A 27408-nucleotide genomic window follows, 5' to 3' on the forward strand; every position below is an offset into this window, starting at 1 on the left:
TGGCAGGTTTTGATTCAATTCTCAACCATGAGACGAAGACCTGGACGGGCATTGTGTGCTAGGTTTACTTCCGCCCGACGGACGCAACGCATTATCGAACGCTGGCATATCATAGATGTCAAAGTTAGGAGACTCTTTCTGCGATCTCAAGCTTCATTTGTACACCAAAACTCCCCGGGCTCTAGATCCTCAGCTGTCAAGGCGTTTCAATGCTCGACGCACCGGTCTTTTGCTGTGCTTTTGTCAGTATATTAGCAGTCACAAAAAACGTCGACAATGACTTGGGAGTACCTCGATTTTTAGGATGTAAAAGCATCCTGACGATTCAGGCGCCGTTGCGTTACGATGTCACGTTTGATCCTTCAAGTGCAGCAGGCTGGTTTTGGACACGAAAGAGAATCTTGTGTTTTGAGAGTGTACGCGTGCAGGAGTCCATCTCCAACCTTTTTCCACAACGCCGTCGAATGCTCTATCTTTCAATTCAATCATCCCAATTACTATCACGTAACCATTAATTGGTTCCATGAGCTAGCTCTACATGTATTCTTGCTGAAATGACTATGTCAGGAACATGTCCCGACATGAGTCTCATGTGCTGACCACGTCTGCAACAATCGACTTCAATGTTCCGGCTCTTCCGTGAACACTGTCCATCGAAGCAACATCGGTTCGTGGATACTTGGGCCAGAGGAAAGAGCCATCTACCGAAGCGCTCATATCTTCAAGCGTATCCGGTTTTGCTTGGGCGACTCGCGGAAACTGGTCAACTACGCTGTCCGCGTGCAATTCTCGCAGAGAATTCGGAAACCTCTGCCCGCAGTATTCAAGCCTGTGAGATTATCAAAATTTGGCGTGAGTCCGACGTAATGATGCCCACTATGCTGGATGCCTGTCCAAAGCTTGTGCGCCAGGTATAAACAATGCAATCGCGCACAAAAATTCGACATGCAGACAATCGCGACGATCAAAGCGCACGCAGCTCGCGATCCATATAGCTGCAATCAAACAACAACACCATGGCCAGCCGTCCTTCAAAGCACTGCAGCCGTACGGGGTCTAGAATAGAACATTCGTCGTCAAAATAGAACGAACAGTCGTCCAGCTGCCCTCAGCCATTTCCTGGGACGTGGGATGAAACGAGATGAAGGGAGAGACGGGTTTTGTTGAGCCTGGGCCAGACGTTCGTCCGTCTGAGGTCTGAACGACTTCATCTCATTTCAACGCACCGCCACGCAGCGGCTGGACCCGTCCGTCCGTCCGTCTGTCAATCTGCCCGCGCCGCCTGTACCGCCCGTTTGGTCCAGCCTTTTGCCTGCCTGCCGTCGTCATCGATTGTACTGCCCGACGGCAATTCTTGCACGTTCAGCAGCTCATCATCAATCAGTCTGAAGCACGGGCACTCAGCCTGCATCTTGGAATCTGCAGAGGTCGAAGGTACTATCGTCTCTTTCCTTGCCGACTTCCGACTCTGGATAGTGAGTGCTGACGACGCCTACACTCAGCAAAAAGATGCCATACCGGCAGTCCATAGCGGGCCCTCCCCGCGAAATAGCCATCTGATCTTGCCCGTCACGTCAAAGCATCTAACAGTCACGCCTACTACGTGATTGACACCAAGCAACCGGCTTTCAGCGCGCTCATCTCCATCCACCACCCAAACAGCCGCCAAACAAGCGCCCATCCACCATCTGTGCATCTGCGCGAATTTTCCAGACACCTTCTAGAAGAGGGTCGTCGTCCGATCCAGCAACTAGTCAGGTCCAGTGCTGCCCAAGGCCGACCAAGGCGCCTTTCGCGTTCGTCATGGCCTCTTCTGGACGGCGGACTTGTCTGCGATAAGCTGCGCGGTACGCGGCTGCGTCCCGAAAGCTACCGCCCGTTCGTGTTGGGTCGCTGCTCATCAGGGTCTGAGAGCGGGCGATGGAGGCGGCGGCGGCATTTCGGAGGTGAGCTCTGTCGAGGCCGCTTGGTGCTCTGTCTCTCTGTCTGGTGCCCCGGTCTGGAAGGTTTTCCCGTTTGCCGCGAGCCAGTGGTCATGAAGAGCGATGCGCAAAAGAGCCTGGAGTTGTTGCCGGCAAAACGAGCGCAATGAGGCGTTGGTCTCGTCGCGGGCAGACCTTTTCCGCCACCACAACCTCTGACACTTCAACGACACGCGACCACGCGCACAGTAAAACAACTCGCGACCACTCGCCTAGGTCCTTTCGCATCGCCGCTCCATCGCGCAGTCGTCCGCGCGTCCGTGCGCCGCTCGTCTCGCGTCGCATCGCGGTCCCCACACCCCCTCTCCACACACACCCCTGAACGAAAAAAAAACTCAACACCACGCAACCCCAATACTACCCCATCATCTAGACGAAGCAGAAGCTACTGGATCCGCCGGGAATTGAACCCGGGACCTCTCCCATTCGAGATAGCGTAATCAGAAGCTTCCTGTGAAGGAGAGCTGTTGATGTTGCTAAGGGAGTGTCATACCCCTAGACCACAGACCCGATGTTTCCTGGTGTTGGTAGGATGTTGATGGAAACGTGACGGACAAGAAAGACTATAAACAGTATGCTCGTGCGATGGGAAAAGCGAAAATACAGATGACTGATTCTTGATCCTAGTTTGCGCGCCGATGGTGCGATTGAATTGCTCGAAAGTTCGAAAATAAATTGGGAAAGGATAGAGGTGAGAAGAGGAAAGGACTCTCGATGTTGCTTTGCCAGCGGAATTGTGCAATCGGAAAGGAAAAGTGAGCTCCTTGATTTATGTTCGGCCAGCAACCACGACTTGCTCGGCTGAGCGACAACCGTGTACAGAAGATTGATCGAGTGACCAATCATGTCCGAGCCAGGTCAAATATTCTTAGAGAAACCAGGTCCAGTCTGCGGCCACATTATAATCTGCTTTCAATCAGTGGGAAATCGGAAGCTTACCGCTAAAGACATGGCAGGTCCAACATGGGAAGGATAGCAGCAGAGATAGAGGAAGCATGTGTGTCCCTCAGAGGGATGCATGTTGCACTTGAGCCGATCATGTCTGTCACTACATTTGGCAACATTCAAACGGCGCGGCAAAAATACATAGCATACATACATCAGTACAATCATCCACTCATTATTTCATCAATTGATTGCCTTGGACAAGGTCGTTTCCCCTCCTTTCGTTCTACCTGGCCATATCTCTCTGCCCTAGAGAAAAATTCTCGATTTGCCTTCCTTGCTGAACTCAACTGCTTGACTTGACGGCTCAGCAAAACATTTCTCAACACAGCAAGAAACAGCGTGCGTCTTTTGGTTTGGAAATGCTGGCACGTATGGCCGAGTCACAGTGGGTGTCGAAAAAAAAATGAGACCTCCCGGGCCTAGCTAGCAACGAACCACGGCGCCCTACGGGCGTCTGTGAGGGTGGACGACAGCTCCTTGGGCATCACTGTAGCAGCGGATGTATGCCTCTTCAGCATGACTTTACGGGCAGGTGAATGCTCCCTGGGCGCAACAATGGCAGTAAACGCTTTTCCATTTCTTTCGACGCCCACTATGCAGTCGACTTACAGAGCTTTCAGAGGGGGCAGCTCGCCATCGTAACACACTTGCCATGCTACACGAGTCAGCGACAAATACACCGGACGATTCAGAGATACTCACACAACGGGAAGGGGAAATAGCTGCCGCCATCTTCTCTCATGTAGACATAAAAGCCACCAGGCCGAGGAACCTTCTTCAAGCGACCCGGGTCACCAGGGGCACGACGCAAGCCGTCGAGCGCGCCGACAGTGCGCAGCATTGCGGTCAAGGCAACCTGCGACGCGTCTTTACCGAGACATGTGTGCGGCCCGGCGCCGTAGTTGATGTAGCTGTCGAGCGGGCGGTCCACACGCACCGTCTCGGGGTCGGGGAAGATGGTTGGATCCTTCGCCGCCTTGTCCACAAACGACACAAAGACGTTGTCGCCAGCAGCAATGGGGATGGGGTTAGAGTCAGGCGACGAGGCGGGCCCGTCGTTGATTGTCGTGCTGCTGCTCGCGCGGCGATAGGAGCCGAATGTGCCGTTGAGACGGATGGCCTCCATGCAGTAGTGGAGGAGGAGCTCGTCGGACTCGGGAGTGTTGATTTTGGCAAGGCGGTTGATTTCAGAGAGGTGGGCCGCACCCGCCGGAGAAAGGTAAAAGTCCAGTATCTGAGTAAACACTTGCGCCTGGTTCGGAACCATGGCGACAGCAGTCGGGAATACTTGTGACCACGCAACCTGCTCGACGCTGAGGCCAGACTCGAGCAACCGGCGGGTCATGTGCACGCCGTACTCCGTCAGGAAGGAGTCGTTCTCACGGAGAGAGTCGGCAACCTTGGCGACCCAGCTGGTCATGGAGACGGATTTGACATTGGCCTCGATAAGCTTCCCGAGTCCCTTGGCCACGGCCTTTGCAGCAACGTGCAGGGGGAAAGACTTGGCTGGGTCCATGTCGAAGAAGATGCAGATGAAGATGACGGCCACGGCCATATACATCTCGTGCTCGGTGAATATGCCCTTGGGATGCTCGGCAGTCTTGAGAGGGAGGGAGAACACGTTGGAAGCAAAGTGGACGTGTGCCAGATTGCCAACACTGGAGTCGTTAGCACACCCCTGTTGATATTTGGAACGACTCACTCTCTGGTAATGTCAACGTGATTGGTCCCCGCGATCTTGAAGGACTTTTGGTGCAAGAGCTTCAAGGTTATGTGCTCGTAGAACCTCTTGATATCCCGGTGCCAGTTCTCTCGGTACAGCGTCTTTGCCATTGTCTTTCTCTGATTGGCATTGAGCGGTGTATCGCCAGACCTAAATATGTCAGTATGAGGCAGACAGCTGGGTTGGAGACTCACAGCATGAAGTTGGCACCACCCTTGCCCATGAGTTCTTCCAAAGTTGCTCCCCAAGTGACCTTGAAGTTTGCTTGATTCTCCAAAACGGACTTCGCCCCGAGGTAGGACGTGATGTTGATTCTGGGTTTGATGAGGCCAGGGCGATCATAAGAGTAGTGGCTTTCACGCCCGAGAGTTTGCATGATCTTCCGATTTTCGGAAGGAATGGTCATCTCATGATTCATTAGCTGTGCCATCAAGACGACCAAGTTGAGGACTCACCGGGTAGTGTGCGTAGATTGAGTTTGGCTTGAAGTGGTTCGGGAAAGATCTGAGAAAAAGCTTGTAGAAGACACATCCTTGCTCAATGTTGAGGTCGTACTGCGCTTCAGTGTAGCCCCAACTACCACCATGTCAGTCGCGGCAAACGAATGCTCCCAGGTTGCTTACTTGGTCAAGTTTTTCGCATGGTAGTCGACAGTGTAGAACCTATCGCCGCGAACGAGGACGACTGCATCCGAAAGAATTGCCTTGGAAATGGTGAATGTCGGGGCAATTCCCACACCAGGAACCATGGGCGTTTTTGCTTCTTCGGTGACTAGACCTGGGTACAGTTCAACAAAGTCGGGATGGTTGTATAGATGGCGCAACTGATCAGCAACCTTGGGATCACTGTTGATGTCCTCAAAAGTCTCGTGGGGCTTGAGACCAAAGAACTTGCGGAACTCGTTCAATGTAGCCAAGCCCCACTTCCTCGACTGTTGCATGCCCATGATCTCGACTGCCTTGAGAGCCTTTGGCACGTTGTTTGCCCCAAAAGCACCTACCCATAGTTAATCTGGTGCACCGATTTCCTTAGGGGGCACTCACCTGCAGTGTCCTCGATGCTGTCACAAAGAATCTCAACCAATTCATCATCGCTGAACTTGCCGTCAGATCCACGTGAGAGACCAGCAAACTCTCGCTTGAGGGGATCTGCGGGGAGTGTCTTGTCCCAAAGAGACAAACCAGCAATGAGCTCTCCCATCGAGACCTCTGAAGAAGGCTTTTTGAAAAGCCGCTGGTATTCCTTCTCGGTCCATTCTTCGTCACGTTTGCTGGTAGCTGAATGCCACCTGTATACGAGGTTAAACTCGGCGCTGACTTGGTTTCCAATACCACGTGGGGTCCCGTCTGTCCCAAAAACCTTTGCCATGTCCACCCGAGGATCCAGAGTCCAGGTAGTATTGCTCCTGTTGAGATTCACGATACTTCTGAGGTAGTCACCCAAAGTGATGTTCATGTATAGTCCGCATGTAATCAACCTGCCAGTTTGAAACAGATCATTGTCGTACTTTTTCCACTTCTCAGCCAAGTGATCTGGCGACAACCCGTTCGGATTGGGCTTCGTGAATCGTCCATTTTCGTTGATGGCGGCAAGTTGCTCGACGACGTAGTTGTGGAAGCGGTTGAACATGATCAAAAGGACACCGCACCCAGGAGGGAACCCGAGGAGGCGCTCCTCTGAGAAGCAATCAGGCTTCAATTTGCCATCCTTGAAAGTACGGATCTGGTCCTGGTCCTTCTGGGTGTCACCATACAGGGGCGACAGATCGAGGTATGATGACGTTTTGGAAATTGAGATATCTTTGTGGTCTGGAGATACGTTAGTCTACTGATACTATGACTTTGGGATTGTTGGGAGCATTCTTACCGGTTTGGAAGAGATCGTGGATGATCAAGGAAGCCCAGTAAAAGAGAATGCTGGAAACCTTGTTGGGATGTTCTCGAAACTCCTCTCGAGCAAACACAGAATCAAAGATGAGGCCTGGGTCGGGAAGTGCTCCCGGCTGAACGATCTTGGGCTGCACGCTGCGAGCGTATGGGGTGTTTGCTTTTAAATGTTAGCGTTGGTCAGTAATTTTCAGAAACGCCTTACCTGCTCCCAAATGGGGATACATTATGTTCTGCGACTGTCAGCTGATCCTGTCACGTAATGAATGCTCCATGGCAATCCGCCTGTCTGAATGCCTCCCTGCCGCAGCGCATGAATGCTCCGGATCCACCGACTGCTTTCGAATTTGCCTGTTTTTTCGAGTCTGTCCCAGGAATCTTGCTTCAAAATTCGAACGGCGGTGTACGGGCTTCAAGGCTATATTGTTGGAGAAGTGGAGAACTGTGCGCAAGACTTACGTTGAAGGAGCCATCCGCCATGCGGTACGTAAATCGGTCACCAAGATATCTAACAAAGTCAGCACCGATTCTTGAAATCTGGCATGGAATCATACGAGACAGGAGGGTGCTGCAGACAGTCCCACAACTCGTCGACAAATGCATTTGTGAGATCTGTTCGGACTGCAGAATTTCCTGGAAGAGCGGCGACGAGCTACCGAACGCATTAGTAGGACTCAAACATACCAAGAAATTTACTTGCCTGGATCACGCGCTCCATCAGATATGTCTTGTCGTCAATGAGCTCCTTCTTCGCCTTGTTGGTAAGTACATCCTTCAGAGTTTTGTAGTCCTTGATGCCCAAAGATTTGAGATTGTCCATCAAACCAGCCGAGGACTGCTTTTGAACATACGACCCATCGCCCGTCTGAGTTGGCAAGGGCCGCTGAGACGCGTGGAGAACGGTAGCGAACTGAGTAAACACGCTGTTACCGGCATCCTCATCTAAGCTCGCGTCAGAGTGCGAATCCTTGGGAGAAGCGCGTTCGTCTGGACTGGTCGGATGGGCGCTGTCTTTTCGCGAGGTGCCATTCGCAGTCCCGTTCTCCTTCTTCTTGTCGCGTTTGAAATTGGTAGAGATACGGCGCAGCATTTTCGGGGCTTGCCACACGGTAACTGCAAAGAAAAGAGTGAGAAAGGTGATGGAGACCGTGGAAAGAGTCATTGGGAATGTACGTCAGTTTATTGTGCCGATTGCAACCAATGATCGAGATAGACGGCAGATTGCTGCAAAGTTATCAAAATTGCAGGCCGAGTGCAAGCAAACCAGTCCTTGAAAAGCTATGTATGTAGGAGATCGGCAGGGTGTTGGTACCAAGTACTACAGATGTGCGCGCACCAACACATCATAGCTTGACGCAATGGGACTCAAGGCATGCGGTGATTCCGAGTCGCCAAGGAGTCCTTTTGGACCTACTCTGGGAAGAGATCATCGCCTACGCAAGCCATCGATTGAGGCAACTCAGCCAGTGGGTGTGCTTTTGCTCCAAGTCCGCCAATTGTCGTGTTAACAATGTCAAGAGCACGTACGATTGGATCGGCGCGTGCAGAAGAGATGTGCGAAGAGACTCCACAGTGCTTGCCTTTGGCGACCTCGCGGCAGGCTCCCGTCGGGTATGATGCATCACCTGAGGCAGTGGGTTCTACAAAAGAAATATTGTCAAGGCTCCACAGCGCCAGTCTGGTGCATGAGGTCTTGTCAGCGGCTCCGAGGCGACGGGATATGGAGATACCTTAAGAGAGGGATGCCAGACGTGGCTCAGAAAAATCAAGCAGTCGTCACATCAGGAGCATTCGGTAGTGTCCGGAGAGAGATGGCTTTGGAGAGTGACGCCAGACGTGGCTCTAGAAAAATCAAGTAGTCGTCACATAAGGAGCATTCGATGGTGTCGATTGGAGGAGGTGGCGAGCTGAAATCGACCACTTGATACGCCAATCGTTGGTTTTAGAACGCCCTGTTGGTAGCATTCACGTATACGAGCCGAGTTAGAGGTGCGGTGCGACGAGACGCAAAGTGAGGAGCGGCTACAGGTCATGTCCCAGTAAGCCACGAGCGACAGGCGAGCTGCCGCAGGTGAAAAGGTGATGTCCAATACAGAAGAGGGGATTGGCCCCCAAGCGATCTTCGCAAGGGCAGGTCATCGGCCGTACAACAATGGAGATTTGGACGAGGCGAATGAGAGATGTAGAGAGTTGGAGGAGAGAGGTGTTGTGGTGCCGCTGAGCGCAGTGGTGGGCGGAGGCGCTCGGGCCACAGCCGTACAACACCACGGCATCGCCTATGGCCGGCGACCACAGCTCGCACAACACTGACGTCTGCCCTGCACGCTGCCGCCATGGACCCGCGGCCTACGAAAAAGCTCCATGTATCCCAATGCTACGGCGAAGACCGGTGAAGCTGTGCTTCTCATAGCAGCCAAACAATGCGCCGATCAATGGTCAATAGGAATGCTGTGGTCACCGGCAATCTCGTCCCCGCCCTGTCCAACACCATGGCGACAGGTCTCACCCGCGCTTGCCGACAGCTTCATTGTCTGTGGCTTCATTGCCAACTGCAACCATTTGTCGATCATGTGCTGGCGCCATTTCTCTTGCTTCCAACCACCTCATAAATCTGGGCATGCTTGAGGCTCATCCTGGCAAGCACCGACTTCATCAATCATGTCTCCTGAGGATGCGCCGTTCATTTTGGGGCGAAGCTCGAGGGGAGCCAGCCCCAGAGGTGATGTGCAATACCAGCCTGCACAACTTGCCCTTCAGAAGCGTGGCCAGCGGAAATTCGTCTTGTGTTTTGATGGAACTGGCAACAAGTTTTCCGGCACCAATTCCGACTCCAATATTTTGAAGATATACCGGATGCTCGATAGAGGTATTGCATCTCTCTAATCTTCTTCTTCCCTCACATATGAGACTATACCTCTCCTCTTTCCTCCCCTTTATATTCTATCTCCGCCATCTGTAATGCACCATGTCTCCCTGTCTGCTCTATTCCTCTCCTGTCTTATCCCACCACACATCCATCTCTAAACCATTCCATAGGAGACAAGTCACAATTCCATTATTACCAGCCAGGTATCGGTACCTACGTGACAACTGGCTCCTACAGCCATACCTCTCATTATGCGAGGTTCAAGTCTTGGTATCTCAAAGCCAAAGACTCTGCCATTGGGACATCCTTTGCCGAACATGTCATGGGCGGCTACAAGGTTAGTATTCCACTCAAAGTCCTGTACTTTTGTTCACCCGCATGACAGTTCCTTATGCGCTACTACCTCCCCGGGGATGAAATCTACTTTTTCGGTTTCTCCCGAGGGGCTTATACCGCTCGTTTCCTGGCAGAGATGCTCGATCATATCGGGTTGCTCACTGCCGGAAACGAAGAAATGTGCCGCTTCGCCTGGAAGACGTTCCAAAAGTGGCAAACTCGCCAAGAGCGTACCGAAGAGGAGAGAAAAGAAAAAAAATACCTCCTCGACTTCATGTGCGCCTTTCGTGAGACCTTCAGCCGTCCAGTGCGTCGCATCCGTTTTCTGGGACTGTTCGACACGGTCAACAGCGTCCCTACGTTTGAGAACGCGTGGATGCAGCGCAGCAAGTTTCCCTATACGGCACGTAGTACCGCAAGGGTGATTCGACACGCCGTCGCCATTGATGAGAGACGAGCCAAGTTCCGCCAGGACCTCATTTCAGAAGTCAAAACGACCAAAAAGCGCCACCGTCACCATCGATGGGACCTTGCGATACGCCCTAACGTTGTTGAAGAGGACGAGGATCACCTGACGGTCCGCAACAAGCCAGAGCAAAGCCCTTCCCACAGTCCGGAACGGCACAATGCCTTTGATCGCGGTGTTGATCGCGGCCTAAGTGTCCCGAGAAATACCCCGAGAGCCTACAGAGATAGCTCAGAGACGTCTGGCTTGCGATCTCTCAGCCCAGGCCTGTCTCCAACTGGATTTAGAGGCCGTTCTCGTGCCGTCAGTGATGTTTCACAGCTCTCGTCGGCACCCGACTTACACGACACGGGGTACGACTCGGACCATGATCCGCAAGATATTCAGGAAGTCTGGTTTGCCGGATGTCACGCGGTAGGAGCTTCGTCCATCACCTGTCCACCAAGCGAATCACTGACACCGAACAGGACATTGGCGGCGGATGGCCTCTCCACAAAGACGAAGACACGGCACTGAGCCACATACCACTCGTGTGGATGGTGCGCGAGGCACAGCGGGCGGGACTGCAGTTCGACGAGAAGAAACTGCGCGCGCTCAACTGCTGCGCCGTCGACGAGCCGTCAGAGTACGTACGGCGTGACACGGTCATTGCATCGACCATGCCCTCGCCCATGCCGTCGAATATGCCATCGACCATGTCGTCGCCTGTCGGGTCGCCGCAGCCAGTACCGCCCATCAACGTCATCCACCCGTCTCCAATGAACGAAAACGGTCCGTTCCAGTCTGAAGAGGCTGGGGTCCGCAAGCTCCAGCACAACGATCAAAACAGCACCCATAACCACGGAAACGACGGCAAATATGAAGAAGACAACAGAGAGAACGGGGACAACAGAGAAAACAGAAAGAAGAGTGAGCACGACAACAAACACATCAAGCCCACCAAAAAAGAATTCCACGCCTCCCTCCACGCGGCCGCGACGCGGGGCAAAGTGCACGACGTGCTCTGCTTCAACAACGGCGTCCCGCGCTTCAGCGTCATGTGCTGGAACCTGATGGAGTGGATCCCGTTCCGGCGCATGGACCTGTGCGAGGACGGGTCGTGGAAGAGCATCACCTGGCCGCTGCCCAAGGGCGAGGTGCGCGACGTCCCCATGGACGTCCGCGTCCACCACTCCGTCATCAAGCGCATGCAGCACGATCCCGAGTACCGCCCTGGAAACCTCATCGTTGGCGGCGGTGGGAGGGGTGTCAGGAAGGCTCCGGAGGAGATGGGTATGGGGAGGTGGAAGATTGTGGGCGAGGAGGGTGATCCGATTGGGGAGACGCACGCGAGAGCTTGAGTGGTGGTGTTGGGATGTAGAATTATTAGTAATGAAGTTAATGTCAAAGAGCAGAGTGGACCAGTTATTCATGCCTCGAGAACGAAGCAAACCCCAGCTTTCGTCCCGCCGTGCAGTTTGGCCAGTGAAGTGGAGGACAGCGCCCGACAGCAAATACATCATACAAGCTCTTCCGAATGGAAAAAGAAACAACAAGATCATGACACCAAGTCTTCAACCACTCACCTGCCTCCAGATCCACAGAGCAAGACGATTGCAACTGCGAAGCTGTACAGTCTGTTGTCCCTTGGCCGACTGCTTCCACCCCGTCTCGTATATATCTAGCCCTGGCCCGGGGCGGGAACTTCTGAATGCTCCATGTTGCCGTTTGCACCGAGCCGAGATCAAGCCTTTGGGCTTGACGATCGCTTATTCTGGCCGAAGAAGTCAACGGGTCGCAAATTTGTGCCGTATTCCCACGGCACGCCGAGGTCTTTCACTGGTCGAATTTAGCCTGGTACATGAAAATCGACGGATGGCAAACGGAGAGAAGGGAAATAAGCATGAAGACATGATGTCGACGTGGAAAAGTAGCTGAATTGGCAGTCTTGAGAATGCATCTGCTTCGTGCCGTGGTTGCAAGAGTTTGGACCTGCCCAAATGAAGGCAGCACTGTCATTACAGTTCATGATCTCTATTCCTCAGCCAAGCTCCTTGATATATGCGACATCCGCCCACGAGTCCGCCGAGTCCCCTTAGTCCTTCTTCAAGTCCTTGTAAACCTCCTGGATGCCGTCTCTCGTGATGATCATCATCTGCAGTCCGTCACCGACCTCGATATGCCTCTCCACCGCACTCGAGAATGCATCCTCCACCAACTCCTCGACGTCCTTCCTCGGCAACGGCTCGCGCGGCCTCTCGGCCAACGCATGGCCCACACCACTGCCCGGGACGTACTGGTTCTTGAAGTTGACCTGATTGTCGAGGAACGGCATGATCAGGCTGGCGGCGGCACCCGCTGCGCGGCACTGCTCGCGTTCGTAGGATCCGACGGGATCGTAGCTGTACAGGGCGCCGCGGCCCTCTTCGTCCAAGCCGCCCAGGATTGCGTGCACGTAGTAGGGGAAGAAGCGCTTGTTGTAGAGGATGTGCGAGAGACGCTGGGCGCAGGCGCCGACGCTCATCGGCTTGCCGTGCTGGTACTTGTACATCTTGACGATCGTGTCGAGGCGTTCCTTGAGGGCCGCTCCGTCGGCCGCGAAGCCTACTACTGCGAGCACCATCCGAGCGCCTTCGTTGTTGGAGCCTTCGCCTCCGATCTTGAACAGCTTGGGCGAGTAGCGGGTGTTGATGTTGTAGCCGGACGTGCTGCGGGTGTCGCCAGCGAGGATCGAGAAGTCTTTGCCGGAGATGCCCAGGGTGGAACCGCCATTGTCAGTGTAGCTGAGAAAGATTAGCTACGTAAAGGGACGCTGGAGAGGGTGAGAGCCATACGGGTAGAAGCCGTGTTGCCTCTCGCCTGATGCCTGTGTTGCGGTCATGGGCGTCTGTCTGAATGAATAGCCTGGGGCGCCATTTGGCGGAGCACCGGTGAAAATCGACGCCATTTCGAGGTGTGGAGAAGGTGCAGATGGAGTTCGGGAGGAGAGATGGTATGGTGGAGGACGATGAGGCGATTCGGCAGTGGAGGAGTGTTGGATGTTGTGAGGTTGACGGTGGAGCTGGGAAGCTCACGTAGCTGCGAGCTGCCTGGCGCGCCAAGCCCACCAACCCCGGATCGATGTCACCGCGACGGCTCGTCCCTGCCCCGAACACAACACTCGTACAATGCTCGGACTTGACGACTATGGGAGCAGTGAAGATGAGGGCGTAAACGCTTCTCAGAACAAGCAGGTAAGAACACGGTTATTGAAGGACGAACCCGAATGGACGGATGGCTACTAATTGTGGACGTCTTAGACGGCCAAACCCGCGTCGGCGATTACCCCAGAGCAGGCAAAAGACTGTAAGACGGCGAATTCAAAGTTTCCAAACAAGTCTGAGATTTTTGCAGCAAACGGCGTGGCGGAAGAGCAGCCAGATCAAGCATCTCAACCATCAATCCCACCCGCCGACACAGAGCCTGCTCGAGGACCCTCATTTCCTCAAAGACGAGACGTACCAGAAGACGCTCCAGCACCTGGACCTGCAGCACCTCCAATCAATGATCCAGGCGACTCGAATGGTGCAGATTCGGCGCCACTATCGCCATACTCTGCCGCACGCGCGGCAGTAAGAAGCTTGACCATGCCAAAAGAACCCAACTTCGACATTCCACCGTCGCCTCCAGGATCTCCTCCTGCCAAGTCTACCGCACAATTCTCGCATTTCCTCGAAATCAAGAAGAAGGGCCATCATTTCAACGACAGACTAGAAAATACTTCTGCGTTGCGAAATCCAAGCTTGCTGCAGAGGCTGCGGACATTTGCTGGAATTGACGGCGAACATCAATATGCTACGACGCTGCCGGAGGATGTGGCCTTGCCGACAAAGTTTCCACGTTGGGCGTATGCGGAAGAATTGGCCAAATCGCAGCAGGACATTGGACGAAAGCGGGAGGAGGAGCAAAGAAAAAGCCAAAGAGTAGATTTCGTGCCAGAGGGTTCGTCCGGGCTAGGCTTGGGCAGCGGAAAGGGCACCAGCATGGCGGAGAGGGTGAGAGCGGGGCTAAGTAGGGAGAGCTCTGGGTCGCCGGCTACATCGGATAGCGGCAAGCGAAAGGAGGATCAGAGGAGAGATCACGATGATGATAGGCGGAAGAGGAGTAGGTTCGACAGGTGAAAGCTTGGAGTTGATGCTGGCGATGCGGGCTGGATGGGAAGATGCTCATGATGCTGTCCAACGCGAGCCAGCCACGACAATTCCCAGCTGAGGCGGTCTCCATCTCGAATTCATTAAAATACCCAGAAACTAGCCAGAGCCGATAAAATAGGGCGGCAGCATACAAATACCATTTCCATTCAATGATGATTATGTAACGGGTCTGCGCCATGTGATTGGCCAGGCAGCTACCAGCCTGCGCGTCCGACGACAGCTCCAGAGCTTCAGTCTCCAACACCACCACCACCCGACGTCCATCTCTCCATTTTCCACCACGTTCCCCTCCAACCTCCTCACCTCACCCGAAACCTCCTCGTCCCATCCGACCACTTCCGCATCCGCCAAAATGAACCACCTCCCGCAAGCCTGGGGCCGAGTAAGACGTCACCACCGGTAGCCTGTCCGGCCCATGAGCTATAGCTAACACTCCCATCACAGCCCAGAGATGATGTCTACGGCGCCTACGACCACTCTTTCCTGCAGCAGGCTGGCCCGACACAACACACACAACAACCGATCGTGACGGGTACTAGCGTGGTGGCGGTCAAGTTCAAGGATGGCATTGTCATGGCGGCCGACAACCTAGGTACGTGGACCGGAGCCTACATCTCTACCATGCCATATTATATTCCTGGAGGCGAATCACAACCTTTCGCCTTTCCGCGGTTCCAGTCTCCCGCAGAGATTCCCGCAGAGTTGCCCGCAGAGTTGAAGCTGACAGCCAACAACAGCATCGTACGGCTCCCTCGCCCGCTTCACCGATGTCAAACGGCTGCGACAGTTTGGCCCGCACACGGTTCTCGGCTTCGGCGGCGACGTCAGCGACATGCAGTACCTCGACCGGCTCCTGACGTCGCTCTCGATCCGCGAGGAGTACAGCGCGTCGTCAGGTTCAGCCGACGACGACAGCACCAACACCTCGGACGCGACACTCAACGCCAAGAACCTGCACACGTACGTGTCCAAGGTGCTGTACAAGCGCCGCAGCGACTTCAACCCGCTGTGGAACGTGGTGCTGATCGGCGGCTTCGACCACGGCGGCGCGCCCTTCCTGGCCAGCGCCGACCTGCTCGGCACCACCTTCAGCGCGCCCGCGCTCGCCACGGGCTTCGGTGCCCACCTGGCCACGCCCGTCCTGCGCCGAGCCGTCCCGGACGAGGCCGCCGCCGCCAACCTCAGCCGCGAGGACGCCGTCAACCTCGTCAAGGAGTGCATGAAGGTCCTGTTTTACCGCGACGCGCGCAGCTTGGACCGCTACTCGATTGCCGTCGTGCAGAAGGACAAGGTGCTTGAGCTCAAGCAGGCGGAGCAGCTGGAGAAGCAGAGCTGGGCTTTTGCCGACCGGATTCGCGGTTACGGAACGCAGGTGAATTAGATGGATGCGGCCGTTTTGGTTGGGCTATAGAACAGCTGGGGAGAGTGCGGGGGAACAAGTTCAATCGCGCTTTTGAAGTTGAGCCGGCTCGAAGGCATGGATCCAATGAGACAGGGCAAAGACATGGAAGTGGTGACAGAAGCCGGACAAGAATCTACCATCAAACATCCACAGACCTGCTTGTGACGACGCCATGGAAATTGTCCCACGTGTAATAAACCAACGCCGCAGTTGATGACAGACAACGCAGCCTCAGGTATCAGCCAGTCAAAACGGCACGACTCGACCACGGCAAAGTCTAACATTAAGCTTAATTTTATTCCATCTTCTCGTCACCGGGATCTACAATTATGGCGACAACTGCTCACATATCCAAAGACTTTCCTGCCTTCTCGCTTGCTTTTCGCTCCACGAGTCCGCCAGCCATCCAACTCTTTCCCAAGTGCCACCCATCCCATGATGCAGAACAAAGCCAAACCCCAAGAGCAATGCAGCCAAAGACCAAATCTATTAAATGGTATATCATAGCCGCGACGCGCCACTCCCCTCCATGCACCCGTGCGATCGATGCAAGTCACCGCCCGGCCTGGTATCAAAAAGGACAAAAGAGAAAGAGAAAGGAGGTGGGAGAGAAATGCAGTGTTCTAGTTCGTGTCGTCGTAACGCCTTCTCCCCGACGATCTGTGTGCGATGCCGTCTCCCATCACGTCGCGCGTGCGTGCGAGGGGAGAAAAGTGGATCGAGGGGGAGAATGTAAAGGGGGAGGGAGGAAAGGGATATGTCCAGATTGGAAGAGAAATGCTGCGCCATGCAATGCGACGCCATGCAGCTATGTCATGCGGAAACGCCTGTAGCCATGCAACTCCACGCCTCCTTTTCGGTATGTACGTGTATCAAGTCGCTCGCACACAAAATGCACAGCCGAGCTCATCCACACTCAGCACGCGAACAATCAAAAGTGGCCGGCGGCGGCAGGGCTGGCGGTGGCGCCGCGCGGGGGGTAGCCGTTGGCCATGGGCGGCAGGTTGCGGTGGTCCTCGTACAGGCGGTCTTGGGAGCCGCTCTCGGCCATTTCGACGGCCGTCTCGCGGCTCTGGTGGTGCTTTGTGCGGACGGCGGGGATGAAGTCGACGAAGAAGGACCAGACGTAGAACGTGTAGATGAGCGAAATGACCCACTCGAGGATGGCGGCCATGTTGTAGCGTTCCTGCCGGTTCATGACGCCGAACGCGATGGCGAGGCCCAGCTCGATGATGATGAAGCCAATCTTGATCCAGAAGGAGAGGTGGAGGATGCTGTGGCGGTGGTGCACGCCTAGCCGTTGGTACTCGACGCAGATGGCAATGGCTGATACGATGTATCCAGCACTAATGGAAACGTTAGATGTGAGGTCGCAAGGGGCGTGGCGGTGAAGCTTACATGAAAAGGACAAGGAAGACATCGTGGAGGTTCGGGTGGCGCTTGGTATCAAAAATGGAGAGGAGAATGAGACCAGCGGCACCGGCGATGGCGGCAATGATGCAGATGATGGAGCAAATCTTTTGGAACCACGATGTGTTGGGGTGCAGGCGTCCGCTGTGTCGCAACCAGCGCTCAAAGATGAAGACGAGGTCAAAGGACACCACCGTCACTGCGCTCATGGCAATGAACATGGGCTTCAACTTTTCAGCGCCAATGTTGGAGATGTACCTATTGCCATGTTAGGCAGTTGATCTGCAACTGAAAAGCGTGCGACTTACGCTATGTGTTGGTTCTCATTCATGGACGAGTAGTGTGGCTCGCCGTCGACAACCCATGTCAACAGCATGCCCAAAAGCATTGCGAGCCATATAACGCCCGAGAAGAGAGGAACGATCCAATACGATATCCCCCACATGTTGGTGAGCTGACCGGGGCGCCAGGGAAGGAGACGGAGAAATCTGGGTCGAGGAATCTCACGCCGAGTAGAGTCGCGTGCGCAGATGCCTCGTTGGCAAGGCACAAAAACAAAGAAGATTATTGGGGCGAAGGCGAGGAGCGTGGGCGAGTGCGGGAGGATCTGGGGGGCAGACCGGGCGGGTAGGGGGAGCAGAGGTGTAAAATATGGAAGACACGGTGCGAAAGCGATCTGGATTACGCATGTACTTGGGCAGTGTTGGTGGTCATTCCCACAACCGAAGAAGAGTCGACGGCGCCTGACGTCACCAGAGCCGCCAGGGAAACCTGCCCTGCCCGGCCTGCCCTGGGAGAGGCGCATCCACCCGGACGGGAGACAATCCGGCCCCGTTAGCCGTCCACAGCACCTCACCTAAGGTTGGTCCCTTTGTCGTCCGCGTGCCACACTGCCGAGATGATGGATTAGAAAGGGCTGCGGCAGTGCCTGATGCAGTCAGCCCGTCAGCCGTCTCGTTGGCTGGTGGTACCGGTAGCATTTCTTCATCGTGGAACTGCCGAAGCGCCGGCGGTGATGGGTGGTTGCCTCCGTGGCGGCCACTTCGGGCCAAATTCCACAAGCCACCGATGCGGCGAGACATTCCACTGATCTTCTTCTTGTACAAGGGTGGTGCAGGTGGTCGTGGCAGCGATCGAAACTTGGGAACGAAAATTCATACTTGCGCCAAGCGGACGAGGCAAAGCTCAAAAACTCTTTAGACGAGACAAAAGGAAAGACCGCAACCTGGTGTTCACTCTCGATAGCGCACCTGTCCATCGTGATGTCGCAGTCCTCGGGCTCAATTCTCGGGCGAGCAGTGCGCCGCAGTCCCGTCCGTCCACAGCTTGACTTGGCAGTGAGTGGTGAGCGCGCCGGAGGTAGGCGGTAAGGACATGATTCCGCCAGGCCAGGCGCAGCGGCTTGGCTTGACTCTGCTGTCTGTGATGGGTAATGCGGTGGTGCAACGGAAGCGGAGGTAACGGACGGTGGTAAGAGCGCACTCGCACTTCAATGTCGGAGGATCGCCAGCCCCAGCGCCCGCTCGCCGGCCGGAGCGGATCAACCTTGATCCAACCGCCAAGCCCACATTCGGGCAGTGGCCTGGCTGCGACAACGACTTTTGCTTGCGAGCTGCGACCCATATCACGACAACCTCGCGGCCATACTAACCATCAGCAAAATGGTTAAGGAAGTCAAGCAGAAGTCCGGTATCATCCGCGGCCTCAACGCTGGCCACGTACGTCTCTGCCTGCTCCATCCCCCCCTCGAATCGACCCGCTCTCCCCCGGGCCTTGAATCGTCGCTAATCAATTTTGTTGCAACCAACAGAAGGTGACCCCGCGTCAGCCTGCCACCAAGATCTCGAGGTCCAAGGGCCACCTCAGCAAGCGCACCGCCTTCGTCAGGGAGATTGTCAAGGAGGTTTCCGGGTACGTGGATTTCCATTCGGGAATGAAATAAGAGCGACCGACGACGACGACGACGACGACACGCCACGAACGACAACCACACAAGAGCTACGGGCTGACCAATTTGTCTACAGTCTTGCTCCCTACGAGCGCCGCGTCATCGAACTTCTCCGCAACAGCAAGGACAAGCGCGCGAGGAAGCTCGCCAAGAAGAGGGTACGTCTGGACACTCCCACCACCACCACCACTGCCGCCGCCGCCACCGCCGACGCGAGCACGCCGCTCCACACACATTCCCACCCACTCGTTCGAATACTAACTGCGCAATTGTAGCTCGGAACCTTCGGCCGTGCCAAGAGAAAGGTCGACGAGATGACCAAGGTCATCGCCGAGGCCAGGAGGGCCGGCCACTAAGCGGGAGGATGTCACGAAAAGCACAATCCGGACTTTTTCTTCCTCTTTGCTTCAGCAGCGGTTGGCGTGAATGGGGGGGATCGTCGCTCTGCGCTGGGAAAATCAATCAAGACGGAGAGACAAATCATCATGAGAAAAGACGGGACTGGGCCGGAAACTAAACTTGCTCTTTTTTTCGGAATGATGGGGTGTTGCTGGTCCGAGAGTCTTGCAGTAGTCTCGATTACACGAATATCCATGAAAAAGCGGCACCTCGCCTCCTGATATCCCCTTCCAACTTTGGATGGCTTGCGTTTCTTGGGCTGTGAATTTGGGCGCTACTACTAAACTTCACAGTACGGCTTCACAGTGAGGAAGAATATCGAAGCCTCATCGACACAAAACACGACCGCCACAGATGGAATCCTCGTCGAACCGACACTGCTGAGAGCACACGGCTATTCCGTCTCAGCACGACAACACGCCACTCCAAAACACCCTTTCGACCACCGATTCTGCCTTCGAGAGCACGCCAGAATATCAGCTATCCAGTTCCCAACCTCAGCCCGATACAAAGCGGCAAACGCACTTCTGCAATTGCCCTGTTCTCTTCCCCGCCACCAGTGACACAGCCTCACATCTCGGCCCATTGCACCCATTGAATGAACTGCATTTTGTGCCCTGTTCCCCTTGCCCTCTTGCTGGATCCAGGCACTACACCACAAACAGCAACGCTCTCAACGCTCCCAACGCTGGATTGTTCCATGTCATTGCTCATCTCATCTCGTCCTATCCAGATCCATCCATCCATCCATGCATACACGCACGCAGCTGCTACTTGGTCTGCCTTCCCCTCGCTCACCACGACAAATGAAATGCATCTATCAGTCGAAACCGCTCTGCTCTACTCCACACCAGTCACTCAGCCTATTTCTTCTTCCCGAACAAGCCCTTGCCCAAAATACCCCTCAGCTTGCTCTCCTTCTCCTCGGCACTCCTCGGCACCTTCCTACTCTTCTTCTCATCCGCATCCCCGTCCGCAGCACCGGCAGCACCCAGCGCGTGTCCCCCAGCACTGCTAGCAGCCTCGGCGGCCGGATCCTTGACCTTCAACTCGGTGGCCCTGCGCGCCCACTTGTCCGCGAGCACCGGCGCGCGCCTGACCGCGACGCTCGCGCCGTCGTCCCAGGTCATGGTCATGAGCACGCGGCCCTCGAGGCCCAAGTCGCGGACGAGCGTGACGGCGGCGTCGGGGAGCGTGACGAGGCGCGCGTTCTCCGGGGTGTTGTAGCGCACGACGAAGCGCGCGCCCTCGTCGGCGCTGCTGGCCAGCAGGCCGCGCACCCAAGAGTACAGGTCTTTGCCCGTCTCGTCCCGGCCGAAGCGGCTCTCGAGCTGGTGTCCGTCGGGCAAGCGAACTCGCACCGTGACGCCTGCAATGGCAGCCCGGTGGGCCGCTGCGGCTTCGGCGCGTGCCGCAAGCTCGGCGTCCGATGCGAGGCGCTGGTTGCGCGTTGCGCTGGCCAGAGCGGCCTGGTGCGATTTGGCGTGCTCGACTGTGGGAATGTAGTCGGACTCGTCAAAGGTGGCTGAGAGGGCAGCGGTGGGGGTCGATGAGGAAGGAGGAAAGAAGATGGTCATGGGGCGGGTCGCTGGGTCGGTGATTTGCGGGTTCGAGTTCGAGGATTCTTGTTCGGCGTGGGGCACGTCCGTGGCTGTGGAGGAGGATGTCGCGACATTGTTGGAGCTGGTGGGTTCGGTCGTCGTGGGGGGCGGAACAGTAGTAGCGGGGGTTGAGGTCGGGTTTGTTGGAGGAGTGTCCACGTCCATGGTGGAGCTTGGATCCTCTGGTTGAGGCTCATCCACAGCCTTATCCTGCTCTAATGTTGGCGGTGCTTGTGCTGGCGCCGAAGCAGCATCTCCAGCAGAATCGGCCTGAGAGTTGCCCATCTGCGTGTCCGTTGACTCTTCAGACTCGAGACCCTTGAAGTAGTGTGTTATTTCCGTCATGGCTTTCTCGAGAGGTTCGCCACTGTCCTTGAACTGCAGCCTCAGCAGCGCGCTGCCGCCATGAAGTCCCACTTGACCCAGCGTCTTTTGGAGATCCAAAAATGTGCCCAATTCCCGTCCCATAATGTTTATAGAGGGTATCTCGTAATGGAGTCGACCAGCGCCAGAGCTGCCAGCAGTTTGGACGGCCCTCCCGCGCTGGGTGAGGTTCACCTTTTGCTCCGCCGGCGCAATCGTCTCAAAGACGCGAAGGACTTGCCATAGTGACGCGTTGCTCGGAAACTTGTGGGTCAGACGCTGGCCGGGCTGTTCAAGTTGCAGGGCGACATTGACGACGGCGGGAGAGCGAGAGCCCTGTACGAGGTCGAGCTTGGCGCCTTGGGGGAGGTTGGCCAGGCGGATGGTACGCGATAGGTCGACGGGCTTGTTGTTGTACTTGAGGGTATAATTGTCGGCGCGGATGCCAAACTTGGCGCAGGCTTCTTGCAGGACGTCGCTGAGGGCCTTTGCCGGAGTGGTCTTGATGGTGGCCCTCCGGGCGGAAGAGTCGACGACTACAAGGTGAGACGCCATGCTGCGCGCACGACACAGAGGGAGCTGACGCCGATGATGGAGTAGTGGAGGAGGTTGAGCAGTCGCGAGTTGGAGCAGTCGGAAGAGTGGCGGCGGCGCGTGTCGCGAATGTTGCGGGCAGCGATGAGGACGAAGTAGGAATGGGCAAGGATGAGGAGGATGCTCTTTTCTTGCGTGGTAGCAGTGATGCCGGCAAGGTACCGCATTTCAGAGTAAAGGTTGGGCGCAAGGGTGTGAGGACTTGGACTTGGATTTGGACTTGGACTTGGTCAGTGGTGACATGGCGGGGCAGGGAACATTACCTAGGCAGGTGGAGCTCTGGCAGCAGCGGACCTGAGGCACCGGACGGGGAACTGGAATCTCATCGAACCGCCGGTAACCCTGGGTACAATACATTACCTACACGACGACTTTTCAAGAGTCACGCTGAGCAGCTGTGCATAGCTCAAGGGGTCGGGCTATGCTTGTGGGTTCTTATTTTCCTATAATGGCCTCACTCTATTCGTTTGCAAGACAAACCAATGGTCCTGTGGAACGACACGGTGTAAAAATCATGCCAAGTCCCATGACAGGGTCGCTTCATCTGCATTCTACACAACAATGTCCGTACATGGACCCTAAGGTACATCAGATGTACTTCCATGGTGACAGCAGTCCACGTCCGTCCGTCCAGGTCCCTTTGGCGCTTGCAAGGGTTGACGAATCACGCTGCATCCGATCTTTTTCCGACCACCACCTCTGACCCGGGCCGCACAACCAACCAACCACCCATCCAACCTTTACACGACCAGCCACACCATGGCTTCTGCACTTTGCAGGCTTCCGCTCCGCCCTGCACTACGACGGCTTGCTGGAAAATCCCCTGCATCCAAGCTATGGCAATCCAACAAAATGGGCGTTTGGGAACAGGAGTTCCGCAGTCAGCTGAAAAAATCCACCTCCTTTGACCTCCTCATTGCTCAAGTTCGAGCCGGAAAATATCTTAATCAGAATGCGTCTGGAAGCTCCGACAAGGCATCAACAGCAATCGCCAGAGCCCATGTGCAAGCCGTCCAAAATAACATGCTGCCGTATTTGATGCAAATGTCCGACTGTGCCCAAGACGCGCCCAACAGCGTCTGTGTGGCGGCATACGACGAGGTCTTGAGGCTGCTGAAAAAAGGGAATGGCGTTGTGCAGCCATACCAGCTTCGCAACATCATCAAGGCCATGAAGAATATCTCCAATTTAAGGGCACAGCATCGAGCACAACAAGCGTCAGAGTCTTCGCCACAGCAGCTTGCCGCCGCCCAGAAAGCCACCGAACCCTCCTCAGTCGGGAATCCAAGTCTCGAATCTGCTGCTGTACCAAGCCGTCAAGAAAGAACACGGTCTAAGCGAGCAACGACCACCGCTACCAAAACAGCTTCTTCCTCCCCAATCTCGCCAATCTCAACTGTCGAGCAACCTGAGCAACGATCACTTGTTTGGCGGGAGGGTCGCTTTGTAGTAAGCTCTTTCCCGCGGTATTGAAAAGGCAACTGCTTACATACATGCCCTCATTGAAGCCTGTTGAAGACACTGTCGCTACCACTGTGACAACACCAGAACCTTCCAATGGGCAGGTCTCTGCGTTCACCCCCACCCCTGCGGCGATATCAGAACCTGCCAATGAAACGCTCGATGTATCCACTCCCACCTCGGAATCTTCCAATGGACAGGTCTCTGTATCCACTTCTGGCTCTGCTACGACACCAGAGCCTTCTAAGGAAACGGCATCTTCATCAAATTCCACCCCAGAACCTGCCAATGGACAGGTCTCAACTGCTACGACACCAGAGCCTTCCAATGAAACGGCTTCTTCATCAATATCCACCCCAGAACCCGCCAATGGACAGGTCCCAACTGAAACGGCGCCTTCGTTCACTTCCACCCCAGAACCTTCCGACGGGCAGGTCTCAACTGCTACGAAACCAGAGCCTTCCAATGAAACGGTCTCTGCTTCCACTTCCACCCCAGAATCTTCTAACGAAAAGGCTTCTGCACCTCCAAAAACGACCGCCACGGAACCACCACGCTCGAAGACGAGGGGCATAATCGGAAGATTCTTCGGTTCAAATTAAACATCAAGCTTTCTGGCGCTGATGCTGCTGCTTCTATTTCCGCAACAGATCACTGCGATCGAATCCGCTCGGGCAGACAAGCCGCCTAGCGCCAGGCCCAGGGCTTCTCCAAAGTCAACTGGCTTTACAGGACGAACAAAGTACATGCGGGCGAGATGCTTGTAGTATGAGCTACACTGCTCGCGTCTTGTTTGAGAAGCAGGAAAGATGTGAATCCCGGAAGCTCGGAGGAAGAAAAGCATCCGCGCTGCTGTTTACCTGGCCGCTGTAATCAACAAGATGCTTCAGGAATCAAAAAGTTGTTTATTCATGGGCTTCAAGATAGATCTGTACGATTCTACAGGAGATTTTTCTTTCTAGGTTTGAGTGTTTGGCGGGAGCGAAAGGGGGTTACAAAAGTCTTGTCAAAAAGTTTGGACCTACATTGTCTTAGTTCTCGGCGGGAGCATTCTTGCGTCCGCAGCCGCGCAAACAATGGCGTTTGGTGGGAATCACTACTTCCTTCCACTTGAATGCCTCCTTGCTCTTTCAAACATACATCTGCCCGCAAGTTTCCCATCACGACAGGTTTTTTTCAACACCAAAACAAGCCGAAAACTCCACGCCCGCCATGACCACGTTGAGCAAAACCGCGTCCAACTACCGCTGGCAGCGCAGCAAGACGGCGCCGTTCGAGAAGCTCGCCCGCGACATCTACCTCCGCGAGCCGCCCTTCGAGCACCTCACCGACGACGAACGCGGCTGTCTGTTCGAGACGCTCGGCACGCTGGCCGTCGAACTGCTTCCCATCGCCAAGGCCACAGGCGTCGACATTTGCAACGAGATCAACAGCGACGTCAAGAGAGCGGTCGAGTACTGCTGCCGCCTGGCGCTGAGTGGCCGCTTGGAATATCTGAAGGTGGTCATGGGGGGTATTGTTGCGGCGGTGAAGGTGATGGATTGATGGGAGGGAGGCTGTTTGAGCTTGGTCTGGGAGCGACGCGGCGCTGTGTTTTGGCAAACTGGGCTAGAGACTTTGGTTGGAATTTTGGGCTGGCTGGTTGTCGTCACAAACAACGGGCGGGATACATATGCGTCACCGATTCAAGATAAACTGCATTCCCCCCCTCATACCTCTCGTCTTCAGTATTTTGTCAAGTCGGTTCGAAGTTTCTACTGATTAGCGAAGCGGATTCGTTTTTCTCAACTCCCCATCGAGCCTCTCTGCACCCATGGATCAAGAAGACGAGTATGCCGAGCGTCGCATCAAGGCGGACATCTTCGAAAACCTAGCTTTCGACATCTACACTGCCACCGGCAGCTTCAAAGACGTCCACACGGACGAGCGCAAATGGCTCTTCGAAGAACTCGGCTATCTCACGCACGAAACCGGAAATATCTCGTTCAAGTTGTGTGACAGAATCAAAGACGATGTCGAAGCCGCTCTCGATCGTGCTCTGACGTCGTGGGGCCACAATCGCTTCGACTACATCAAGATGGTCGTCGGAAACATCTGCGCTGCGGCGAAGAACTTGGCTTGATGATGGGGGTTGCGGAACATCGGAGAGAGACTGGGGGGGTTTGAGCATGAGGGCATGGGGGTTGGGGTTGGGGCTTGCTTGTGGAAGTTGGGTCGGTGACTGGATGCTTCAGGGGGATTCGTCAAGGCCGGGCTGTGGCAGAATTGAGAAGTCATAGAACAGACAGCACCAATCTTGCATCTTCTGGCTGACCAAAGTCCTCTGAGTTTGCTTTAAAGTTGGTTTGTGAGAGAATCGTGCTTGCCAAAGGGACTGAAGCTTCTAGTCACCGCACGCATGGCGGCCGTTCGGTGAGGTACATATATCGCAGACTGAAGAGCACTTCTCCCTGAAAGCTTCATCTTCACAGTCTCCTGCCTGTTTTTCGCTCCCTTGGCCCAGCACCATGCTACAGCCTGAATCTCAGCTCACAGCGAGCGCGAAAGAAGATTTCATGGATAAAGATACTCAATACGACACCCAACGGGCGAAGGACAAGGCATTTGAAGATCTAGTCTGCAGCCTCCTGGCTCAAACCTTCCCACTCAGCGGTCTCCACCAAACCGAACGCCAATACATCATTGATCAAGTCAAACTTCTCGCTCGCGACTCTAGGCCTCTCTCTGTCTCAATGTGCCGGAAAATCGCGTCGGACGTCTCTTCCTCCCTCCAAAAAGCCTCGAAAGCGTCATCCGGCCGATACGATTTCGCGAAGATGGTCATGGTCGACATTTCTCTCGCGGTCAAAAGTTTGACGGAGTGACAGTTGGGGGGCACTGAGGGATGTGTACACGTGGGAGCTTGGTAAAGACTGCGTTGGTCTAAAAGTCTTTGCGCCAGATTCAGACATTCCTTGTCCAAGTCGGATTGTAGCAGAAGCTGGAATCATTTGAGCGCAGATACCACCAATACAGAGTTTTCTGCGTCTTGATCCAATGCCAGTGTTTGGTCGCAAAGCTGACTTGCTAGTGTGGATATCGGCGCACAATTTCAGCTGATTGATGGGAAACTGATTGATGTGCTTTCCGTCACCTCAAACCGCAGCACGCAGCCGAATATTTATGCAGCCAAAGGTAACTCTCCCTTCTGTTACTGCACCACCGCCATCTCCTGCCTTTCTAACCTCCCTCCATAATCTTCTCGGCTCAACACCAATCCAGACACAAAACTTCAAATTACCAGTATTTTCTCCATTTCCCCCCACCCTCTCGGCTCGATCCACGTCTTAAATCCACCCACGAGAAATAACAAGGGACGACATGAGCTCCAAAGACGACAAAATCCCGTACGACACCCGACGCGCCAAAGACAAAATGTTTGAAGACTTGGTATTCGACCTGCTCCACTTGGGGATGGGAGCCGCAGCACTCTCTTGCAGCGAACGCAAATTCGTCGTCGAACAAATCAGTCTTCTTAATCGCCAAGTCATGGATCAGCCTCTCTCGGTGTGCGAGAAAATCGCAAACGATGCCAGGATCTCCATTCAGAAAGCAAAGACAATGGCGTCGTCGGAGGGTCGGCTCGAATACATGGAGATGGTCATGGCCAACATTCTTCTCAGGGCGAAGACCCCCAAGTCGTAATCGTTACTGTCAGACTGTCCACGCAGAGGAGCAAGATTCCGCGCCCACCACCTGAGATCAGGTCTGCGAGCTCCTGATTGCGGAGGTGAAAATGGTCGTGGCTTGGGAAACGTAAAGGCTTGGAATTGTATTGGTGCTCAGTCATGGATTGGTTTAGCCAGAGTCAG

General features: G+C 54.9%; 13 protein-coding genes and 1 non-coding gene across 14 annotated transcripts; 9 read left to right on the forward strand and 5 right to left on the reverse strand.

The window, feature by feature from the left end:
- Positions 1-2371: 2371 nt before the first annotated feature.
- J3D65DRAFT_t129 lies at positions 2372-2492 on the reverse strand. Its single transcript has one exon. It is a non-coding gene; the product is annotated as a tRNA-Ala (tRNA).
- Positions 2493-3535: 1043 nt separating this feature from the next.
- J3D65DRAFT_647638 (fatty acid oxygenase) lies at positions 3536-7629 on the reverse strand (the record flags this gene model as incomplete). Its single annotated transcript, XM_066802348.1, has 12 exons — positions 3536-3585; positions 3633-4588; positions 4633-4803; positions 4848-5059; positions 5109-5229; positions 5277-5649; positions 5697-6461; positions 6520-6699; positions 6745-6772; positions 6999-7047; positions 7094-7191; positions 7240-7629. The coding sequence occupies 12 exons, from the start codon at positions 7627-7629 to the stop codon at positions 3536-3538; spliced, it is 3393 nt and encodes a 1130-aa protein (XP_066651796.1).
- A 1539-nt stretch (positions 7630-9168) lies between these two features.
- J3D65DRAFT_635883 (uncharacterized protein) lies at positions 9169-11683 on the forward strand. The gene is made up of 4 exons (XM_066801350.1): positions 9169-9405; positions 9576-9742; positions 9791-10621; positions 10675-11683. The coding sequence occupies exons 1-4, from the start codon at positions 9198-9200 to the stop codon at positions 11545-11547; spliced, it is 2079 nt and encodes a 692-aa protein (XP_066651797.1). The 5' UTR covers positions 9169-9197; the 3' UTR covers positions 11548-11683.
- Positions 11684-11944: 261 nt separating this feature from the next.
- On the reverse strand, positions 11945-13430 carry J3D65DRAFT_94554 (proteasome subunit beta type-1 precursor). The gene is made up of 2 exons (XM_066804261.1): positions 13021-13430; positions 11945-12969 (listed from the first exon to the last, which is right to left on the reverse strand). Exons 1-2 carry the CDS (start codon positions 13131-13133, stop codon positions 12282-12284), a joined length of 801 nt encoding a protein of 266 aa, XP_066651798.1. The 5' UTR covers positions 13134-13430; the 3' UTR covers positions 11945-12281.
- Positions 13283-14530, forward strand: J3D65DRAFT_635888 (HCNGP-like protein-domain-containing protein). The gene is made up of 3 exons (XM_066801351.1): positions 13283-13419; positions 13486-13531; positions 13580-14530. Exons 1-3 carry the CDS (start codon positions 13354-13356, stop codon positions 14344-14346), a joined length of 879 nt encoding a protein of 292 aa, XP_066651799.1. The 5' UTR covers positions 13283-13353; the 3' UTR covers positions 14347-14530.
- Positions 14531-14622: 92 nt separating this feature from the next.
- On the forward strand, positions 14623-15953 carry J3D65DRAFT_635893 (nucleophile aminohydrolase). Its single transcript, XM_066801352.1, has 3 exons — positions 14623-14761; positions 14824-14971; positions 15117-15953. The coding sequence occupies exons 1-3, from the start codon at positions 14732-14734 to the stop codon at positions 15758-15760; spliced, it is 822 nt and encodes a 273-aa protein (XP_066651800.1). The 5' UTR covers positions 14623-14731; the 3' UTR covers positions 15761-15953.
- A 759-nt stretch (positions 15954-16712) lies between these two features.
- Positions 16713-17636, reverse strand: J3D65DRAFT_559071 (putative FK506 suppressor Sfk1; the record flags this gene model as incomplete). The annotated part of the gene is made up of 3 exons (XM_066797393.1): positions 16713-17127; positions 17180-17449; positions 17500-17636. 3 exons carry the CDS (start codon positions 17634-17636, stop codon positions 16713-16715), a joined length of 822 nt encoding a protein of 273 aa, XP_066651801.1.
- A 1116-nt stretch (positions 17637-18752) lies between these two features.
- On the forward strand, positions 18753-19772 carry J3D65DRAFT_635899 (60S ribosomal protein eL36). Its single transcript, XM_066801353.1, has 4 exons — positions 18753-18909; positions 19002-19102; positions 19216-19297; positions 19415-19772. Exons 1-4 carry the CDS (start codon positions 18853-18855, stop codon positions 19493-19495), a joined length of 321 nt encoding a protein of 106 aa, XP_066651802.1. The 5' UTR covers positions 18753-18852; the 3' UTR covers positions 19496-19772.
- A 495-nt stretch (positions 19773-20267) lies between these two features.
- J3D65DRAFT_94704 (GLUT4 regulating protein TUG-domain-containing protein) lies at positions 20268-22478 on the reverse strand. The gene is made up of 2 exons (XM_066804263.1): positions 22360-22478; positions 20268-22315 (listed from the first exon to the last, which is right to left on the reverse strand). The coding sequence occupies exon 2, from the start codon at positions 22055-22057 to the stop codon at positions 20402-20404; it is 1656 nt and encodes a 551-aa protein (XP_066651803.1). The 5' UTR covers positions 22058-22315; positions 22360-22478; the 3' UTR covers positions 20268-20401.
- A 176-nt stretch (positions 22479-22654) lies between these two features.
- Positions 22655-24110, forward strand: J3D65DRAFT_94731 (uncharacterized protein). The gene is made up of 3 exons (XM_066804264.1): positions 22655-23545; positions 23605-23757; positions 24030-24110. The coding sequence occupies exons 1-3, from the start codon at positions 22856-22858 to the stop codon at positions 24063-24065; spliced, it is 879 nt and encodes a 292-aa protein (XP_066651804.1). The 5' UTR covers positions 22655-22855; the 3' UTR covers positions 24066-24110.
- Positions 24111-24396: 286 nt separating this feature from the next.
- Positions 24397-25339, forward strand: J3D65DRAFT_94636 (uncharacterized protein). Its single transcript, XM_066804262.1, has one exon. It carries the CDS (start codon positions 24634-24636, stop codon positions 25249-25251), a length of 618 nt encoding a protein of 205 aa, XP_066651805.1. The 5' UTR covers positions 24397-24633; the 3' UTR covers positions 25252-25339.
- A 31-nt stretch (positions 25340-25370) lies between these two features.
- Positions 25371-25679, forward strand: J3D65DRAFT_606100 (uncharacterized protein; the record flags this gene model as incomplete). The annotated part of the gene is made up of 1 exon (XM_066798420.1): positions 25371-25679. One exon carries the CDS (start codon positions 25371-25373, stop codon positions 25677-25679), a length of 309 nt encoding a protein of 102 aa, XP_066651806.1.
- A 385-nt stretch (positions 25680-26064) lies between these two features.
- J3D65DRAFT_606101 (uncharacterized protein) lies at positions 26065-26421 on the forward strand (the record flags this gene model as incomplete). Its single annotated transcript, XM_066798421.1, has 1 exon — positions 26065-26421. One exon carries the CDS (start codon positions 26065-26067, stop codon positions 26419-26421), a length of 357 nt encoding a protein of 118 aa, XP_066651807.1.
- Positions 26422-26917: 496 nt separating this feature from the next.
- J3D65DRAFT_670767 (uncharacterized protein) lies at positions 26918-27241 on the forward strand (the record flags this gene model as incomplete). Its single annotated transcript, XM_066803327.1, has 1 exon — positions 26918-27241. The coding sequence occupies one exon, from the start codon at positions 26918-26920 to the stop codon at positions 27239-27241; it is 324 nt and encodes a 107-aa protein (XP_066651808.1).
- Between the last annotated feature and the right edge of the window lie 167 nt (positions 27242-27408).

Source organism: Phyllosticta citribraziliensis, assembly GCF_038025025.1.
Source record: "Phyllosticta citribraziliensis strain CPC 17464 chromosome Unknown J3D65scaffold_11, whole genome shotgun sequence".
NCBI lineage: Eukaryota > Fungi > Ascomycota > Dothideomycetes > Botryosphaeriales > Phyllostictaceae > Phyllosticta > Phyllosticta citribraziliensis.

Coding starts and splice junctions, on each gene's coding strand:
- J3D65DRAFT_635888 (XM_066801351.1), top strand. CDS start 13,354: ATGCTCGGACTTGACGACTATGGGAGCAGTGAAGATGAGGGCGTAAAC. Junction 13,420..13,485: donor ACGCTTCTCAGAACAAGCAG/GTAAGAACACGG, acceptor TGGACGTCTTAG/ACGGCCAAACCCGCGTCGGC. Junction 13,532..13,579: donor CCCAGAGCAGGCAAAAGACT/GTAAGACGGCGA, acceptor AGATTTTTGCAG/CAAACGGCGTGGCGGAAGAG.
- J3D65DRAFT_94731 (XM_066804264.1), top strand. CDS start 22,856: ATGGCTTCTGCACTTTGCAGGCTTCCGCTCCGCCCTGCACTACGACGG. Junction 23,546..23,604: donor GGCGGGAGGGTCGCTTTGTA/GTAAGCTCTTTC, acceptor CCCTCATTGAAG/CCTGTTGAAGACACTGTCGC. Junction 23,758..24,029: donor CGGAATCTTCCAATGGACAG/GTCTCTGTATCC, acceptor TTCCAATGAAAC/GGTCTCTGCTTCCACTTCCA.
- J3D65DRAFT_635883 (XM_066801350.1), top strand. CDS start 9,198: ATGTCTCCTGAGGATGCGCCGTTCATTTTGGGGCGAAGCTCGAGGGGA. Junction 9,406..9,575: donor ATACCGGATGCTCGATAGAG/GTATTGCATCTC, acceptor ACCATTCCATAG/GAGACAAGTCACAATTCCAT. Junction 9,743..9,790: donor ATGTCATGGGCGGCTACAAG/GTTAGTATTCCA, acceptor CCCGCATGACAG/TTCCTTATGCGCTACTACCT.
- J3D65DRAFT_94704 (XM_066804263.1), bottom strand. CDS start 22,057: ATGGCGTCTCACCTTGTAGTCGTCGACTCTTCCGCCCGGAGGGCCACC.
- J3D65DRAFT_635899 (XM_066801353.1), top strand. CDS start 18,853: ATGGTTAAGGAAGTCAAGCAGAAGTCCGGTATCATCCGCGGCCTCAAC. Junction 18,910..19,001: donor GCGGCCTCAACGCTGGCCAC/GTACGTCTCTGC, acceptor TGCAACCAACAG/AAGGTGACCCCGCGTCAGCC. Junction 19,103..19,215: donor ATTGTCAAGGAGGTTTCCGG/GTACGTGGATTT, acceptor ATTTGTCTACAG/TCTTGCTCCCTACGAGCGCC.
- J3D65DRAFT_635893 (XM_066801352.1), top strand. CDS start 14,732: ATGAACCACCTCCCGCAAGCCTGGGGCCGA. Junction 14,762..14,823: donor TCCCGCAAGCCTGGGGCCGA/GTAAGACGTCAC, acceptor CTCCCATCACAG/CCCAGAGATGATGTCTACGG. Junction 14,972..15,116: donor CATGGCGGCCGACAACCTAG/GTACGTGGACCG, acceptor AGCCAACAACAG/CATCGTACGGCTCCCTCGCC.
- J3D65DRAFT_94554 (XM_066804261.1), bottom strand. CDS start 13,133: ATGGCGTCGATTTTCACCGGTGCTCCGCCAAATGGCGCCCCAGGCTAT. Junction 12,970..13,020: donor AGGCAACACGGCTTCTACCC/GTATGGCTCTCA, acceptor AATCTTTCTCAG/CTACACTGACAATGGCGGTT.
- J3D65DRAFT_94636 (XM_066804262.1), top strand. CDS start 24,634: ATGGCGTTTGGTGGGAATCACTACTTCCTTCCACTTGAATGCCTCCTT.